Source organism: Gigantopelta aegis, chromosome 7 (assembly GCF_016097555.1).
Source record: "Gigantopelta aegis isolate Gae_Host chromosome 7, Gae_host_genome, whole genome shotgun sequence".
In the NCBI taxonomy this organism is placed as follows: Eukaryota; Metazoa; Mollusca; class Gastropoda; order Neomphalida; family Peltospiridae; genus Gigantopelta; species Gigantopelta aegis.
In genome coordinates this window covers 43,586,492-43,606,477 of record NC_054705.1, presented here as the reverse complement: position 1 = coordinate 43,606,477, position 19,986 = coordinate 43,586,492, and the positions used below count along the sequence as shown (strand labels likewise).

The window sequence follows — 19,986 nt, the reverse complement described above, 5'->3', positions numbered from 1 at the left end:
TTTAACGACCCACCAGCACGAAACAATAAATCGGTTATTGGTTGTCAAACTACGGTAAATGTGTGAATTAAGTGATAGAAACAAAATTAGAAAGAATGAAAAGAAAGGAAGGAAGAAAGAGAAGGAAGAATGAATGAAAAAATTAATGATTTAATGAATGAATGAATGTTTAACGATAGCCCAGCATGAAAAAATAAATCGGCTACTGGGTGTCAAACTAAGAAAAATGTGTCATAGAAAGCAAATCAGAAAGAAAGAAAAGGAAAGAAGAAAGAAAAAAAGCAAGAAAGGAAGATTATCCAGTGTTCAAGAATCCGACAGCGGCCCGACTCGTTCCCGCCAGTGCGCCACGACTGGTATATTAAAGGCCGTGGTATGACGAGGATCGATCCTAGACCGACCGCGCATCGGGCGAGCGCTTTACCACTGGGCCCGCATCTCAAAAGCCTGTAAACCGTTTCAACAGGGCGGGACGTAGCCCAGTGGTAAAGTGTTCGCCTGATGCGCGGTCGGTTTAGGATCGATCCCAGCCGGTAGGCCAATTGGGCTATTTCTCGCTCCAGCCAGTGCACCACGGCTGGTATATCAAAGGCCGTTGTATATGTTATCCTGTGTGTGATGGTGCATATAAAAGATAGCTTGTTTCTAATGTAGCGGGTTTCTTCTCTATGACTGTCAAAATGACCAATGTTTGACATTCAATAGCCGATGCTTAATAAACCAATGTGCTCTAGTGGTGTCGTTAAACAAAAGAAACTTCTTTATATGTTGCCAAAAAAAAAAAAAAAATTGTTTTGTTGTTGTGGTCGTTCTTGATTTTAATTTATTTTTCGTTCTGTTTTAGTAGAGCGGATAAGTGATATAATCGTTCAGTTGGTCATACAAGCATGAAAATTGTCATGAGCAGTCTCCATGGGACACTTAACAAGAAAACGGTTCTAGCCACTTGAAATTTCAAAATGGCGGCCATTTTCCAAAATGGCCGCCATTTGTATCTTTAAATTATACCTTTTCTCATAGAAATTGATTAGGTTGTCCGATTAAGGAGGTTTTGGTGTCGTTTCATATGTTTTAGACTATGCTGAAGCCAATGGTGCTAAAATAATCTACCTAACATTCCAACATGGCGGCAATTGTCCAAGATGGTCACCATTCTGACACAAAAAATCTAACTTTTGTTAACTTAGCTTATTTTTGTTAGAGTTGTCGGATTAATGTGGTTTTGGTGTCATTTATATCTTTTAGGTCATGTTGAAAGCAATTCTGCTATGAAAAAGAACTATAATGTGATTTTAATGCATCAAAATCCAATAGTTTTGATATGTTGATCCATAAATAAATCAAACAATGAGATGGATTAGAGATGAGTAAATATCTGCACTACCAGGGCACACTGGTGATATTTCACTGCTGTTAAACTCAGAATGGGGTTCAATGTCAGCTAACTTAAAGTTAGTATCACAAATGCTATCGAATTTACTCCCAAAAGGTTAGATAGTCGCACCTGAATTGACAGGTTGTGCCAGCGCGGGAGAGCCGAGCCAAGGATAACGGGGGTTTTAGTTATCTGGATGGTGTACAGATCGCACGGGATTTAAATGGCATTGGATGAACGATCGGTGTAGGGCTATAAAGCATGAACCTAGTTGAATCCCATACATCAAAGTGCATGGTAAAAAGTGGTAAAAGGATAAACCCTCGGCCTTTACCTATTAGTTGGATATAGATTCGAAACAAATCACCTTAAAAAGTAGCTGGGACTAGTAATTTCTGCCATTTATACTTTGAGTAGTATTCTGCACACAATGGCAGTTCAGAAAACTAACTGGGCCAAATGCTGCATTTGTCAGCAGGACACCAAGGAAAAACTCATTCAGCCGAGTTTATTCAACAGAGAGCAGGATCGTGCTGGTAACGGCAACATTGCAAGGAATGTTCCATTGTTTTACGAGATCAATGCTCTGCCAATCTTACTGAATCCGACCAGACTAGATGATGGTGATGGCATAGAAAGCACGTTGACGAAAAACAGAGCAAAATATCATTAGAGTTGCAAATTGTTCAACAACACCAAGTTGGAAAGGGCCCAAAAGAGAGCGTCTTCTACTGCTGCTGACGATACCGAAGAAGAGATCCGTGTCAAGAGGCCAAGAACACCCCATCCCTCGCAAGTTGTGTGCTTTATCTGTGAACGTGTGAGTCCAACGACCGCCTTAAGAGAAGCGATGACAATGAAAGTGAATGACAGGCTTAATGAATGTGCCAGGAATCTAAGTGACGAGAAGCTCCTTGCAAAGCTTAGTGCCAGGGATGCTGTTGCACAGGAATTTAAATACCACCCTGCCTGTCTAGTAGGACTGTACAACAGAGAGCGAGCCCTTCTCAATACCCTCAAGTATGATCAGAACCCTGAAAGCTCAGCCAACCAGAACTTGTATCCCTTTGCCTTTTCAGAACTTGTCATCTACATCATGGACATGAAGACCACAAGTGAAGGCACGGATACAGTTATATTCAAGCTTGCAGATCTAGTCTCTCTCTACAAGCAACGACTTCAGCAACTTGGTGTGGAATCACCATATGTGAATTCAACCAGATTGAAGAGCAGCTGCTTTCTCGCATACCCGAACTAGAAGCGCACAAGACAGGACGCGATGTACTGATTGCATTCAAGAAGGACGTCAGGTCTGTTCTTTCCGATGCAAGCAAATACAATGAAGCCATTCACCTAGCTAAGGCTGGCAACATCATACGTAAAGAGATGCTTAATCACAAGACAAAGTTTGACAACGAATTCCATGAGGGATTTGTTGAAGAATCCATTCCGCCAACGCTTCTTCAGTTCATCTGCAATATCGAACATTGTGTGGATATCAAGACACATTTGAATCATGGTGTATTCAAATCAGACATTGCTATAGCACAACTGTTGCAATACAATTGCTACAATAAGTGCGCATACGGTGGGTGCAGCAACCCACAGGCACTCGAAAGACCGTGAAACTCCATTCGCTGTATACATCGGGATGACGGTGTTTGCAAAGACACGAAAAAGACAACTAATTGACATGCTTCATGAGAATGGAATTAGCATCTCCTACGACAGGGTGTTGGAAGTTTCCGCACTGCTAGGGGAATCCGTGGTGAACCAGTATGTGGCAGATGGGGTTGTGTGCCCACCAATTCCGCGAAAGGGACTCTTCACCACCTCTGCTATGGACAACATTGACCATAATCCAACAGCAACTACGGCAAATACATCCTTTCATGGTACAAGTATTTCCATGTTCCAACATCCAAGCCCAGATAATGAAGGCGAGATAAGGCCACCACTCCAACTTTCAGACAACAGAACAAAGAAAATTCCTGAGATTCCTGAATCCTTCACCAACATCCGACCAGCTTTCTTCAATAAGAAAAACCCGGTGCCCCGTCCTATAACCAACATACCTTTGCAAGACCCCATTGTATTCAGTAGAAACTTCGCACCCGAGTATGACTGGCTGGAGACGGTTAGCCTAACACAAAAAGTCAACGATTCTACCAGCATAACATGGTCAGCCCACCATGCATACCAAAGGAGGAGCCAGGGTTTTGACGTTAGCATTACATCACTGTTTCCCCTCCTCCGAGATCAGGCCCATTCTGTTGCGACAATAAGGCATGTAATGGACAAAGTGAGGGATACATTATCTATGAGCTAGGTGCAGTAGCCCCGTGTAGCCATGAAGAGGCAGACACGCGTATTTTCCTACATGCCCGGCATGCAGTGTATGAGGGACACAAATCCCTGATGATCGATGCCAATGACACAGACATTGTAGTCATAGCCACTTCTGTTATGCCGCTTTGATGCAACTTGGCTTTGAGAAAATGTGGGTGACTTTCGGCAAAGGAGAGAAGACGAGATGGATTCCAATCCATGAGGTGGTTTCGGCCATAGAACCAGAGAAAACACGTGGTATCCTGTTCTTCCATGCTTTCACCGGGTGTGATGTTGTGTCAGCCTTCCATGGCAAAGCAAAGAAGTCTGCCTAGCAAACATGGGACGTGTGTGACGAGGCCTCAAGCACATTTGCGAAACTCAGCCAATGTCCCTCTGCTGTGGAGGATAGTGACCTGCAAGCTCTGGAGAGATTTGTGGTGCTAATGTATGACAGGTCCAGCGATGTAACAACTGTAAATGAGGCAAGGCTTAATCTCTTTGCCAGAAAGCAAGGACCATATGACTCGATACCACCAACTCAAGCAGCACTCAAAGAGCATGCCAAACGTGCTTCTTATGAGGCCGGACGTGTGTGTGGACAGGCATTGATGCGACAGCCAGAAACGACCAGCCCATCCGACTGGGGATGGATCAAACAGGGCGAGGAGTGGAACATCTTCTGGACTCCTCTTGCACCTATTGCGAAGAATTGTCAGGAGTTGGCCAAATGTGGGTGCACCAAGGCATGTACTGGAAGGTGCAAGTGCTACAACTATGGACTCAGTTGTACAGGTCTATGTAGTTGCCACTGCCAGGCCTAGATGGGCACAATATGGGCAATATATGACGGATATCAGGAATGACACTTTACTGCATCTCATGCATGAAAAAAGAGGTTTCATTGCATTACAAAGAGACAGATTTCGAAGAAATACACTTCCTGACGATTGTGGTACGTTGTTTAAGGATCAGATAATCATCATACATTCTGTTTGATGGCACCATTGGCTTCAGCATAGTCTAAAACATACGAAACGACACCAAAACCTCCTTAATCGGACAACCCAATCAATTTCTATGAGAAAAGGTATAATTTAAAGATACAAATGGCCGCCATCTTGGAACATGGCCGCCATTTTGAAATTTAAAGTGGCTAGGACCGTTTTCTTGTCAGGTGACCCATGGACACTGCTCATGACAATTTTCATGCTTGTATCACCAACTGACCGATTCTGTCCAAAAATCACTCTTATCCGCTCTACTATTTTGGTAGATGTAGGGGTGTTGGTTTGTTTGTTTTGGGTTTGTTTTTTGTTTTGCTTGTTGTTGTTTTTTTGTTGTTGTTGTTTTTTTGTTTGTTTGTGGGTTTTTTTTTTTTTGGGGGGGGGGGGGTTGGGGGGTCAATTTATGATACAATAAGTGTTTGATATATTATATCCTCACTGCAATTTGGAGGAATGTATTTTGTGTTTAACAACACCCCCAGAACATTTTAAAACTAGGATTATTGTATGTGCTAACGTATGGTAACCCTAACTGATACACGGAGTTTATAATACATGACAGACATTTGCCACACAGGTAGTCCGAGTACTCGGACTGTAAGAGAGCTAGACTGACATTAGAAAGGCTATGGCGCTGTAATGAGAGCGGTACTCGGACTGTAAGAGAGCTAGACTGACATTAGAAAGGCTATGACGCTGTAATGAGAGTGTATAATCGTCCAAATGTCCGTCCTGCTCTCTTACAGTCAGAGTACTCGGGCTCCCATACTACTTGTGTGGTAGCGTCATGACCTACTTTCCGTGACCTTGACCTACCTTCCGGTAACCTTGATGACGTCACGGCCTTGTCACGTGACCCGGCCCCGACCCGTCCTACTCAGCAACGCCCGTGCTTTACTGTATGTGGGAAAGTGTAGGATCCCATGCTACTAATGGTAAAGTGTAGCGGTTTCCTCGCTAAAGCTGTCAAAATTATGTTTGACATCCAATAGCCGATGATTAATACATCGAGGTGCTCTAGTTGTGTCGTTAAACAAAACCTACCACTGCTAGGTAGTGTCTAATTTTACCGCTAAATTTAGTGTGTAGGACTGTTAGAGGAAACTCGCTGTCGCTACATAGGCTACTCTTTTACGACAGACAGCAAGGGATCTTTTATTTGCGCTTCCCACAGGCAAGATAGCACTGATATCGTCTGGATGTTCTTCTACTGTCAGTCGGCTTCTTGTGTAGGGGATGTCGATGTTCTGAGTTATATTAAATGTTTCTAAGAAGTTAAAATTCGCAAAAATGACAGAAATACTAATTATTTTAATAAGATTTCCCGCCCAACCTTTGGCGACTATGGATCGATCACTGGACGAGTCTATTATAGCAGTCAGATAAGGGGGCGTCGTGGTTAGGCCGTCGGTCGTCAGGCTGGTAGGTACTGGGTTCGTATCCCAGTCGAGGCATGGGATTTTTAATCCAGATACCGACTCCAAACCCTGCATAAGTGCTTAGCAAGGCTCAATGGGTAGGTGTAATCCACATGTACCGACCAGTGATCCATAACTGGTTCAACAAAGGCCATGGTTTGTGTTATCCTGCCTGTGGGAAGCGCAAATAAAAGATTCCTTGCTGCCTGTCATAAAATAGTAGCCTATGTGGTGACAGCGGGTTTCCTCTAAAAAAACAGTGTCAGAATGACCATATGTTTCACGCCCAATAGCCGATGATAAGCTAAAAAATCAATGTGCTCTAGTGGCGTCGTTAAATAAAAGAAACAAACTTTTTACACACAGATTTGCTATGGCATGTATTTGTTTTGTTGTTGACATACCGTATTAGAAAGCTGAGCTGAAGTATTGTTTCGAGACAGCCTCATTTGATATGGCATGTATTTGTTTTGTTGGTGACATACCGTATTAGAAAGCTGAGCTGAAGTATTGTTTCGAGACAGCCTCATTTGCTATGGCATGTATTTGTTTTGTTGGTGACATACCGTATTAGAAAGCTGAGCTGAAGTATTGTTTCGAGACAGCCTCATTTGCTATGGCATGTATTTGTTTTGTTGTTGACATACCGTATTAGAAAGCTGAGCTGAAGTATTGTTTCGAGACAGCCTCATTTGCTATGGCATGTATTTGTTTTGTTGGTGACATACCGTATTAGAAAGCTGAGCTGACGTATTGTTTCGAGACAGCCTCATTTGCTATGGCATGTATTTGTTTTGTTGGTGACATACCGTATTAGAAAGCTGAGCTGACGTATTGTTTCGAGACAGCCTCATTTGCTATGGCATGTATTTGTTTTGTTGTTGACATACCGTATTAGAAAGCTGAGCTGACGTATTGTTTCGAGACAGCCTCATTTGCTATGGCATGTATTTGTTTTGTTGTTGACATACCGTATTAGAAAGCTGAGCTGAAGTATTGTTTCGAGACAGCCTCATTTGCTATGGCATGTATTTGTTTTGTTGTTGACATACCGTATTAGAAAGCTGAGCTGAAGTATTGTTTCGAGACAGCCTCATTTGCTATGGCATGTATTTGTTTTGTTGTTGACATACCGTATTAGAAAGCTGAGCTGAAGTATTGTTTGGAGACAGCCTCATTTGCTATGGCATGTATTTGTTTTGTTGTTGACATACCGTATTAGAAAGCTGAGCTGACGTATTGTTTGGAGACAGCCTCATTTGCTATGGCATGTATTTGTTTTGTTGTTGACATACCGTATTAGAAAGCTGAGCTGAAGTATTGTTTGGAGACAGCCTCATTTGCTATGGCATGTATTTGTTTTGTTGTTGACATACCGTATTAGAAAGCTGAGCTGACGTATTGTTTCGAGACAGCCTCATTTGCTATGGCATGTATTTGTTTTGTTGGTGACATACCGTATTAGAAAGCTGAGCTGACGTATTGTTTCGAGACAGCCTCATTTGCTATACAAACTTTAAACATTTTTGATTGATATTGATGTTGGACCTATTCTGACTGATCGACATCGAAATGAGTGCCGAAGGTATCGTCATTGGAGAAGAGAAAGAATGAAAAGAAAAGAAAGGAAGAAAGGTAAGTAAGAATGAATAAATGAATGAATGATTTAACGAACCAATGAATGTTTCACGATAACCCAGCAAAAAAATAATAAAAAAAATACGTCGGCTATTGGGAAGGAAGGAAATGTTTTATTTAACGACGCACTCAACACATTTTATTTATCGCTCTCTTGATGCGCGGTCGATCTGGGATCCCCGTCATTGGGCTGTTTATCGCTCCATCCAGTGCACCACACCTGGTACATCAAATGCCGTAGTATGTGCTATCCTGTCTGTGGGATGGTGCATATAAAAGATTCCTTGCTGCTAATCGAAAAGAGTAGCCCATGAAGTGGCGACAGCGGGTTTCCTCTCTAATTATCTGTGTGGTTCTTAACCATATATCCGACGCCGATATAACCGTAAATGAAACGAGTGAGTGTGTCGTTAAATAAAACATTTCCTTCCATTTTATTTACGGTTATATGGCGTCGGATATATGGTTAACAACCACACAGATATTGAGAGAGGAAACCCGCTGTCACCACATTTGCTTTTTAAAAGCAGTAAAATATGTTTCATTTGGCCAAGTCAGCATAACCTTCAAAACGACAGCACATGTAAACGTGTTAATGTTAATGTTGCACACGTATGCGCATTTTCACACGCACGTTCACCACGTTTTCTGGGTGGGTCGCCGCGTCACCAACATTAATTTTGTCTTTCTCGTTGACAAATCAATACACTGGTACGTCGGAAAACCGCGACAGCTTTGTTTTATGAACTGTAAGCAATTTGTTTTCTGCACTGAACGTTGATTTATCGATAGACTAATGAGTTACAAGCCGTTGTCTTGCAAGACTAGAACGACACACCGAACGGAAAATAGAAGTACACACACAGCATATGTATGTGTATATATATATATATATATATATATATATATATATATATATATATATATATATATATATATATATATATATATATGTATGTATGTATATTAATTATAAAAAAAAAAAAAAAAATCAGATGTAATTAAACTTAACACAAACCTTGCTCTTTTGCTATCTATATCTTAATAAAAAATAGTTTAGTCTGTTAAAAAAAAACCTTCATACAATGCCTAGCTACCCGAAGTTGTTTGTTTTAAAAAGACAAATTGCTCTTACCCACCTATCCTACTTTGTCTCGCTTATATAATCGGAACCACACGTATTACTTACTATTTGCAAACGTCTGTTTCTCGACATTGCAAATATCATGATTCGCCATTATTTTATGTTTTATGTGATACGTAACTACAATTTTCTGGATATTAGGTATCATATTTGAATAATCTGGGTTCGAATTTTAGAATTTGTTATATAAGGCAATTTTGAAAGGTTTTTGACGTGGGCAAAATGCTCACCATACGGCAATTTTAAACAGTAAGTTTGGCAACGAAAAACAATTAAACATATCCCTTTAAACGACTCTTTCAACAGCTACGGCAATTCATTTCATAGCTACAGCAATTTGTATCAATTCATATCACAGCTATAGCAATTCATATTATAGCTACGGCAATTGCCGTGGGTGCCGCCGTTAACATCTACAACAATTACTGTCACAGCTACGGCAATTCATATTATAGCTACTGCAGTTGCCGTGGGTGCCGCCGTTAACATCTACAACAATTAATGTCACAGCTATGGCAATTCATATTAGAGCTACGGCAATTACCGTGGGTGCCGCCGTTAACATCTACAACAATTACTGTCACAGCTACGGCAATTCATATTATAGCTACGGCAATTACTGTGGGTGCCGTCGTTAAGTTCAAACTGTGCATGGCAATTCACTCTGGAGAAGAAAATTGCAATATATTCCGACTTGGTGTTTCGTAAAGAATTCTTCACTTAAAAATAATGTGCACATACAAAATGTCATGACCTTTTCTTTTTTTTTCATTCTTTCTTTCTTTTAAATTATTTTTGTGCTTGTATCCAATTACGGTTCAAGCACGCTGTCCTGGGCACACACCTCAGCTATAGGTGTTGTCTGTCAAGGAACAGTGGGTTAGTTGTTAGGGGTTAGTGGTTAGTTAGAGAGAAGAGAAGAGGGTGTAGTGGTCTTACACCTACCCATTGAGTTGTTAAAACTCGCTCTGGGTAGGAGCCGGTACCGGGCTGCGAACCCTGTATCTACCAGCCTTATGTCCGATGGCCTAACCACAACACCACCGAGGCCGGTATGTCATGGCCAGCGTAGTCACAGAAATAGCGGCCAGTGATTTGTCAATGTTAGCCCAGTACAAATGCGACTGAACCAAAAACAAATTGCAACAGTTTGGTTTATACATATAAATGCAGGCGCGTATCCCGCATTTTTAACAGACGCGAGGGAGGTGGGGGGTGGGGGGGTGGGGGGGTGGGGGGAGAGACAATACCCGCTGTTGTTTGTGAAAATAGAAAATAAAGGTTCTTGACTAGTGGTTGGGATAAGTTTGCATTTTTTTTTTATATTGTGGCTATTTCATGGGGGTTTTTCGAATACGATTTTTATGTCAACGAGTGATGTGTGAAAACCATATTTTCACGAAAATACGGTTATTACACATCACGAGTTGACATAAAAATCATATTCGGAAAAAACACCATGGAATGGTCTATTTATTATATACATATTTCCTAATTTTTGACAATATCTCTCGCTTTTTGGTAATATCTTTCGCTTATCCTGTTGAAAACACATAACGTCATGATATATTTCTTCCAGTGGAACTTTGCCAGAACATTTACTTGACCATAGACTTTTAAAAAGAAATTTGAATAAAATTTATCTTTATTAACATTTATTTAACAGTACTGTGGTGCAAACATACCTGACAAAGCGATCCTCCAAAACCTCCCACAAAAACAAAACGAGTCGAACGCCGTTAAATTCTTACACTTACACTCGATGACACTACATTGTGTCATCATTATTTGGCTTCGTTTTCAAGTCGTTTTAGATATGTTATCGTAATTGCACTTCATATCCTCTTTTTGCAGGTACAGTTGTTTAAATTACTTTTTTTTTTCATTTTTTAAATACGATCATTGGTAATCATCAAATTCAAATACGAAGAAATGAGACAAAGGGAGACAATTTAATCATGCACTTTTACAAAAAAAGTAAATACGATTTCTGTATTTTCACTGTAGCTAAAATACAGTAAAAATATGACTTTCCACCGGATATGACTTTTATGGTTTCCGTAGATCTATATATTAAATTGCTATGTATATAATAAATATTATTTTACCAAAAATAGGAGGAGGGGGAGGGCGACAGTGGTTCAAATCTCGTCAAAGCTGGATCACACTTTCATTGATCTTTCTCATCTATCATTGGGTCCAGGTTACTGCCCTGACAAAAATAATACAGCACATGTTCTGTTTCGCCTGTTGCCAGATCTGTAGTTGACGTAAGCATAGACGTGGCGTGTTTCTTTTTCACGTTCGATTTACTCGCGTTTTTGTTTTGTTTTTTTGGTGTGGGTTTTTTTTTGTGTTCGACTGGTAACATACTCGCTAGGCCAAAACCTATGCACAGCTCTAGTCACAGATGTGTTTTGTACCTAACTATTGGGTCAACTGTACGAACTAAAAATGTCATATACGAGGTTTTACGAGGTGTCTAGTACTCAACAGATGGCACTCAATGGGGAATCAATCGTGTTGTGTGTACGCGTGCGTGCGTGCGTATGAGTGTGTGTGTGTGTGTGTGTGTGTGTGTGTGTGTGTGTAAGAGAGACAGAGAGAGAGAGAGATTCGTAATCGCCCTTAGTCAATAAAGATCGTCACGGGCGACTAGGCAACTGCTAATTTTCAACCCTAATTTAATATTTCAAATAGTAATCACACACTACATGAAAAAAACAGTCAGCACCTACGTATTTAACTAGAACATTATTGAAAGGGGGGGGGGGGGGGGGGGTCGCTCTCGGGTTTCTTCCTGTAGTGTGTGTATTATTGGTTAATATGTGAAATATGTGTTATCGGCGAACTCGAAAATGATCAATGTAATAGTATTTGGGGTTAAACATAGGATTTTTGTCGTATTTGAGCGGGAATCTTTGCCTGCCGTGTTTTCGCCCAGGCTCACGCGACCGGGCGAAGTGAGCCCAAACTTCGTTAGTTTTATGTAGACTTTGTCATAATGAATAAATTCAACATACAAAAAAGATGTCGAAATTATAAAATAATACACGCAAACCTGTCCTAGTGGAGTTTTAATGTATATGCACTCATAATAAACGGTAACCTGTCCTACACACCCAGCGGCCACCTAAACTGGATCCCCAAGTCTGTAACCTGTCCTACACACCCAGCGGCCACCTAAACTGGATCCCCAAGTCGGTAAAGTGCCCCTGTTAAGTGACCACTGTCAATTCTATAAACATTTGTTTTTATGTTACACAACAGTGACAAGGTGCAGCAATTTTCACACCTTCACGGATACTAGTACCCATTCAGTCTGACAACTCCACAGTGTATCAATTAAGAAACTCTGACTGTGGAACGCATTTAATTGCCTCTGGGTAATCTACGCTTGGCTGTGGTAGATTTAATCTACCAGAACGGTACTCTGCATGGAGTAGTTATTAAATGAAGTGGGAAGACAAAGCTGTGAGAGAATGAATTCTAAATGGTTAAATTAATGCTGTTCAATTACAATTCATTATCCATTAATTAGCAATACAGACGGTAAAACAACAACAACAAATTAAAACACAGATTGTAAAAGTTGCACCTTTATCAAGATCACTTGTTTTTGTTTATGTATTTTTTTATTTTTTTTTTAAATTAAAAATTCAAGTCTCCCTGCTGTTAAACACTTCGCCCTCTCTAAAGTTAGAGAAAGAAGTGACTTCGCTCTATGATTTTGACTTTGAGGCCTGTATATATGTATGTGTGTACTTTTCCATTTAAACATTTATATCACATACATACGTGTATGTTAATCTTAACACACACACACACACACACACATACACACACACGCATATGAAAATGTTTCACCAGTACTTAAATTTTGGAACATGAAATAAAAACTAATCTTTGTGTCTTAAGAAATAACAGCATTTTTAAAATATAGAAATAAACTTTTAATGTCATCGGTACAAAAATATAAACTTAAAATGCCTGCACATGTTCCACTTTGACACACGCAATATCAACTTATAATATATTAAAAAAGCCTCTTTAACACACAACATATCAATTGATATTAAACTAGCCTCTTTAAACACAAAGCTTATCAACTTATATTAAACGAGCATCTTTAAGCACACAAATATCAATTTATATTAAACTAGCCTCTTTAAACATAAAATATCAACTTATGATAATCTAGCTTCTTTAACACAAAAATATCGACTTATATTAAATTAGCATCTTTACCACACAAAATATCAATTTATATTACACTAGCCTCTTTAACACACAAAATATCAATTTATATTAAACTAGCCTTTTTAAACACACAAATGATCAACTTATATTAAACTAGCCTTTTTAATAAACAAAATATCCACTTTTTTAAACTAGCTTCTTTAAACACTAAAAATATCAACTTATATTAAACTAGCCTCTTTAAACACACAAATGATCAACTTATATTAAACTAGCCTCCTTAACACACAACATATCAAGTAATACTAAAGGTATCCAGGGACTGTCAGGTAATCGGAACGACGGGCGTAGGGAGGTTGCAAAATGTGTGTGTGTGTGTGCGCGCGCGCTCGTGTGTGTGTGTGTGTGTGTGTGTGTGTGTGTGTATTGTGTGTGTGTGTATGTTTTGTGTGAGTGTGTGTGTGTGTGAGAGAGAAGGGGAGGACACACACACATATACCCATATATACATACATACATTCATACATACATACATATATAAATATGTTTTTAAAAACATCGCTGCTGATCCCCGTTCCTACGCCAGTGCGAACTACAACTATTATTTTGTTTGGCCTAATAATAAATTATATAAAAAAAAGTCCACAGAGTTATGCAGCAGGAATTATATTTTAAAAAACCCACATAGCTATGAAGCAGGTGGTCTTTGTTAATTGAAAACTTGGTATAAATTCGGTGCATTGTCATTGGTTGTTACACATCGTCCTCCAGTTGCCAGCACGACTGCAACAAGAAGCGAAAAACCAAAATGTGGCGAGGGGCAGCAATCATAGCGGCGTGTTTGTTTCTACAGGCTGTTTCAGCACATTATCCGCCAGGTAAAGTTTGGGTTTAGTTTAACAACACCACTAGATCACACTGATTTATTAATTATCGGCTATTGAATGTCAAACATTTTGGTAATTTTAACTTATAGTCATCAGTTCACGTTTTTGTTTAACGACGCTACTAGTGCACATTTATTTATTAATCATCGGCTACTGGATGTCAAACAATTGGTAATTTTGACATGTAGTCTTAGAGAGGAAACTTGCTAAAACTGGTTTTCATTAGTAGCAAGGGATCTTTTATATGCACCATGCTACATACAGGATAGCACATACCACGGCCTTTGATATACCAGTTTCGGTGCACTGGCTGGAACGAGAAATAGCCTAATGGGCCAACCGACGGGTATCGACCAACCGCGGATTTGGCGAGCGCTTTTCCACTGAGCCATGTCTCACCCATACGCAAGGTACATCAAACCTGTATAGCCATTCTCTTCGTCTACTTAAATGGGCAAGTCCTCTCAATTGGCAGGATTTTTATATTTAAAGTGACTGAAGGTTGGAAGCTACGGCCATGGCCCCCTTTGCACGTAAAAAAGGAAGGAAGGAAATGTTTTACTTAATGACGCACTCAAGACATTTTATTGACGGTTATATGGGGTCAAACATACGGTTAAGGACCACACAGCTATTGTGAGAGGAAACCCGCTGTCGCCACTTCATGGGCTACTCTTTTTGATTAGCACCAAGGGATCGTTTATATGCACCATCCCACAGACAGGATAGTACATACCACGGCCTGTGTTACACCAGTTGTGGAGCACTGGCTCCTTTGCACGTTAAAGTGACAGTCTCTAGTTTTCAAACACTACGATGTATTTTTCACTATCATTACAGCCGGGTTTTTATCATTTAAATTAGAGTTATGTACATTTTATTGTTTAGAATATCCATTTTCGTACACCCAGTGTCTTTCTAGCCATCGTGGTGTTTTCAATACCCCGAAATACATTTTATTTTGTAATTCTAAAAAACGCTCGTACCTCCGAGAAGTAACGGTTACAAAAGCAAGCTTTAGTCTATTTTTACAGGATATTTCTCCGTTTCAACGTCACAGACTCGTTTTACTCTATTGTAAATTTATTCAGATGTGTCACAGGTTTGTATTTTGAATTAATTAAACTTTAGTGATCATCTCCACGTGTTGAAACTAAGATCTGTGACTTTAACGTCGTCTTGGAAAGTGGCAGTCCTCCCAACGACGAAACATCTGAACATGACTCGTGGAAGCAGACACATTGTCTTGTGCAGAGATACAATTTTGAAAATGTTATGTAAAAGATTGTTTTGTTTAACGACACTATTAGAGCACATTTATTTATATGGTAATTTTGACATATAGTCTAAGAGAGGAAATCCGCTATATTTGTCCATTAGCAGCAAGGAATATTTTATATATAAAAGAAAAAGAAAGAAATGTTTTATTTAACGACGCACTCAACACATTTTATTTACGGTTATATGGCGTCAGACACATGGTTAAGGACCAAAACGGTATTGAGAGAGGACGCTCGTTGTCGCCACGTCATGGGCTACTCTTTTTGATTAGCAGCAAGGGTTCATTTATATGCACCATCCCACAGACAGAATAGTATATACCACGGCCTTTGGTATACAAGTCGTGGTGCACTAGCTGGAACGAAAAATAGCCCAATGGGTCCACCGACGGGGATCGATCCCAGACCGATCGCGTATCGAGCGAGCGTTTTACCACTGGGCTAGGTCTCGCCCCAGATCTTTTATATGTACCATTCCATAGACAGGATAGCACATACCACGACCTCTGATATCCCAGTCGTGCTGCACTGGCTGGAACGAAAAATAGCCCAATGGGCCCAACGACAGTGCATGTAGCCCAATAGGTAAAGCGAGGTCGGTTTAGGATCGACCCCATAGGTGTATTTATATGGCTATTTGTCGTTCCAGCCAGTTCTGCATAAAGGCCGTGGTATGCACATGTACTATCCTATGTATGGGATATGGTGCATATAAAATATCCCTTGTTGCTATAATCGAAAATAATAGCCTATGCCGCGGCTGCAGCGGGTTTCCTCTCTAAATATATATGTGGTCATTAACCATAGAACCGTAATTTAAAAAGACATTGTGTTGAGTGCGTCGTTAAATAAAACATTCCAGCCTTCATTCGATTAATTTGTAGTTATAGATGTAAAAATATATTTTTAAATGGCACTGACAACTGCAACAGTCTGATTGAAATCAGCTCTACTAGTCTACCAGTGTTAACCAGTGGAACTCAATTTAATCAGATTGGCAACTGAGAATGAACCTTTAATTATGGCGACTGCTGTATGATTATATATTCAAAGATTGTCATGAGAACAAGGAGAATATGGGTGAGAATGAACCTTTAATTATGGCGACTGCTGTATGATTGTATATTCAAAGACTGTCATGAGATCAAGGAGGATATGCGTGAGAATGAACCTTTAATTATGGCGACTGCTGTATGATTGTATATTCAAAGATTGTCATGAGATCAAGGAGGCTATGGACAAGGACGCGCCGCAGTGTAGCGGAGTGTACACAATCCAGCCTACTGACAACAGGAATCCAATCAGCGTGTACTGCGATATGACTACTGATGGCGGAGGCTGGTTGGTAAGTGATAACCCGACACGTTAAAGCTGCATATATATATATATATATATATATATATATATATATATATATATATATATATATATATTATTTATTTATATATTGACTTTAATATTTTTTTCTGTCGGGCCATTCTTCGATTTGCTTTAAAGATCTTATGTAAAATTTAACTCACATCCTGACGAATAGTTTAGTCAAATAATATATGCTTTCGTTATGTGCACATGAAACCAACTACGAGCCCCAGTGTATTTATACTGAACAAAAAACAACCAAAACAACCCAATCCCACAACCAAACAAACAACAACAACAACAAACACATAACGAACAAACAACAAAATCAACAAAACAAAACCACAAAATTCATAAATATATATACAGTCAAACTTCGTTAACTCGAAGTTGAAGGGGACGACGAAATAGTTCGAGTTTCAGGGAGTTCGAGTGTTCGAAATTCGTACAGCAGACCTCAAAGTGAAACTGCATTTCAGTATTATCATTTCGTTGATATCGGATGTTAGCCATTTCTTCTGTGTATATGATAAAACTAAGTAAATATTAACAGAAACGAGATAAATCCGATCAATTTGACGTACATCTCTATGTACTTTTATTGTATTAATTGACAGTAAAGTAAAAAAAAAAACCGAAAACTGAAAGCACGTACTTACATATAACCGGAAGTAAGCGATAAATTAAAGTTGATATATAAAAGAGTAAAGAAGACAGATTTCCAAACTATAACCATTAACCATTAGTTTCAAAGAAAATTTGCCAAGGTCTCCAAACTTCTTCAAATTCACTGAACTGACATTTTTTATACAATATATATTTTTCAATTTGCAGTTTATCTTTTATTATATTTTGAAGTGCCTCAACATTCAGTCCGGACTTCTGAATTTTCATTCTATAAATGTAATATTTTACATTAATAATTAGCCAATTAATAAATCTGTATTTTTGATTTATAAGTCCAAACAAAACTATATTTTTGTCTAATGAGATGTCTTCATCTTTGGCTTGTAACCAATATTCAACAGCTTTCCAGACTTCAGCAACGTTTGTACAATTATAAAACAAATGTTCCAATGTTTCTGGTTGGAGATAACAAAAATGACAAATATCAGAATCTATATATTTTATTTTATGCAAAAAAGTATTTGTTGCTATTGTTCTGTGTAAGATTTTATACTGGAACCACATTAAAGATGGGTCTTTTAAAACTGAAAACGGTAAACTGTAATAATATCCCCATATTTGTGGAGAAAAAGTACAACCCAGTTTACAATATTTTATTTCTGATTTTTGTTGTATCTTTAATCAACTTTGTAATACATTTTTCCAAAACAGATTGTTAATTAGTTTTTGTTTTTTTCTGAAGGAAATAATCACCGTAATTTAACAAAATTTCTGTCTTTAGTCCTGTTATTGCCTGGAATAGAGTTTTCCATTTTGAATTTGTGGTAAAAAGTCTTCTTATCCAAGAGGCTTTTAATGCAATCATAAAATTTGAAAAATGTAACATTTTAATGCCTCCATTTTTATAGTCTTGTACTAATACTTCTCGTTTAATTCTTTCTGGTTTGTTCTGCCAAATAAAAGTATACAACATTGTATTTATTTGTTTTGCTATTACTTCAGGTGGATTTTGTAAGGAAATAAGTAAATGAATTATTTGTGGTACTATTAAAGTTTTAACAACAACAATTCGACCCAAAACAGTCAACTTCCTTGATGACCATTGTTTTATTAATTTTTTTCATTTGAAGTACTTTTTGTTCGAAATTATTTATACTAATTTGTTCAATATTAACAGAAAATTGTACACCTAATAGATTAAAATTTTCCTCACCCCAAGTTAGTTTCCATTTTGAATGATGAAATACCTCTTTGGAAAACTTTCTACTACCAATCCAAATAATTTTAGTTTTTGAATAATTAATTTTCAGACCAGAAACATTAGCATACTGGTCTAATATTCTTAGAGTTGTGTCCAAAGATTTGGGAGATCCGTCTAACATGAAGGTTGTAACATCTGCATACTGAGATATTATGTATTCTTCACCGTCTATGTTAATACCTTTAATTTCTTTTGAATTCCTTATTAATATTGCTAGTATCTCAGCACACATTATAAAACATATAGGGGGAGAGAGGATCGCCTTGTCTACAGCCTCGTTCTAATTTAAAGCTTTCAGACAAGAAACCATTTTGCATTACTCTAGATTCTGAATTCTTATAAAATATTTGTATCCATTGTTTTATTGATATCTTAAAATTAAAAAGCTCCAAAGTTTGTTCAATAAATTTCCATGACACAGAATCAAAAGCTTTTTCAAAGTCAACTAAAAGCAATAAGCCAGGGATTTTATGAATTCAGTATATTGCATAATATCATAGATTAGTCTAATATTTTCGCCTATGTATCTGCCTTTAATGAACCCTGTTTGGTCTTTTGCAATAAGTTTGTCCAACACCTTTTTAATCCTATTTGCAATGCATCCAGAAGCAATTTTGTAAATACAATTTAATAATGTTATTGGCCTCCAATTTTTTAACAAAAGTTTTGATTTTTCTGGTTTTGGTATGCAAGTAATTATTCCCAGTTTTTGTGTGGTTGACATTTCTTTAATATCGTAACTGTAATTAATTGATCTAACAATAAAATGGTCCAAATCTAACCAAAACATTTTTAAAAACTCAGCAGAAAATCCATCAGAGCCAGGGCTCTTTTTACTTTTCATCTCTTTTAAAAAGGCCAATGCCTTTTTTCATCTAATAATTTGAAATTAGTCATATTTTCATCTTGTTCTAAACAAATTATTTCCTCACAAATACTTACTTTTTTAATGTCTTCAGTTTTCTTTTTAAATGAAGAATAAGATATAGTTTTCCCTCTTATTTCCATTAACAGAACTTCTAGAAAAAGTTGATCATTAATTGTAAACTGAACATTTTCATCTGAAATTGTTTTGATATTTTCTAAGTTATAAACAGGTACTACATATTGACTCTTAACATCTAAAATGGTTTCTTTAATTGTTTCAATATATTTTTTATCTTTAAGTAACGAGTTGTTACATTTCCAAAGTCCTTTACCCTTTTCCATATCAGATAACTTTAATTGTAAAATGACTCCACAATGGTCAGACCTGTAACTACTCTCTATCCATACCTTTGCTACAAATGTCATTAGATTTTCGGATATAAGATAGAAGTCCAATCTAGCTTGTTTCACTGGGTTCTTTTTTGTCCAAGTATACTTTTTTCGGTCAGGGTAAAGTTCACGAAATGGATCTTTAAAACTAAATTTTTCAAAATGTTCTAAAACTCTTTCTCTAGCTTTATATAATTTCTTGTAT

General features: G+C 38.1%; 1 protein-coding gene across 1 annotated transcript in view; it reads left to right on the top strand.

The window, feature by feature from the left end:
• Window positions 1–19,986, top strand: part of LOC121377306 — an 83,646-nt gene that overhangs the window by 54,553 nt on the left and 9,107 nt on the right. The window contains exon 12 of the mRNA XM_041505243.1: window positions 16,489–16,622. Within this exon, the coding sequence (XP_041361177.1) occupies window positions 16,489–16,622 (134 nt within the window). The remainder of the gene's footprint in view (window positions 1–16,488; window positions 16,623–19,986) is intronic.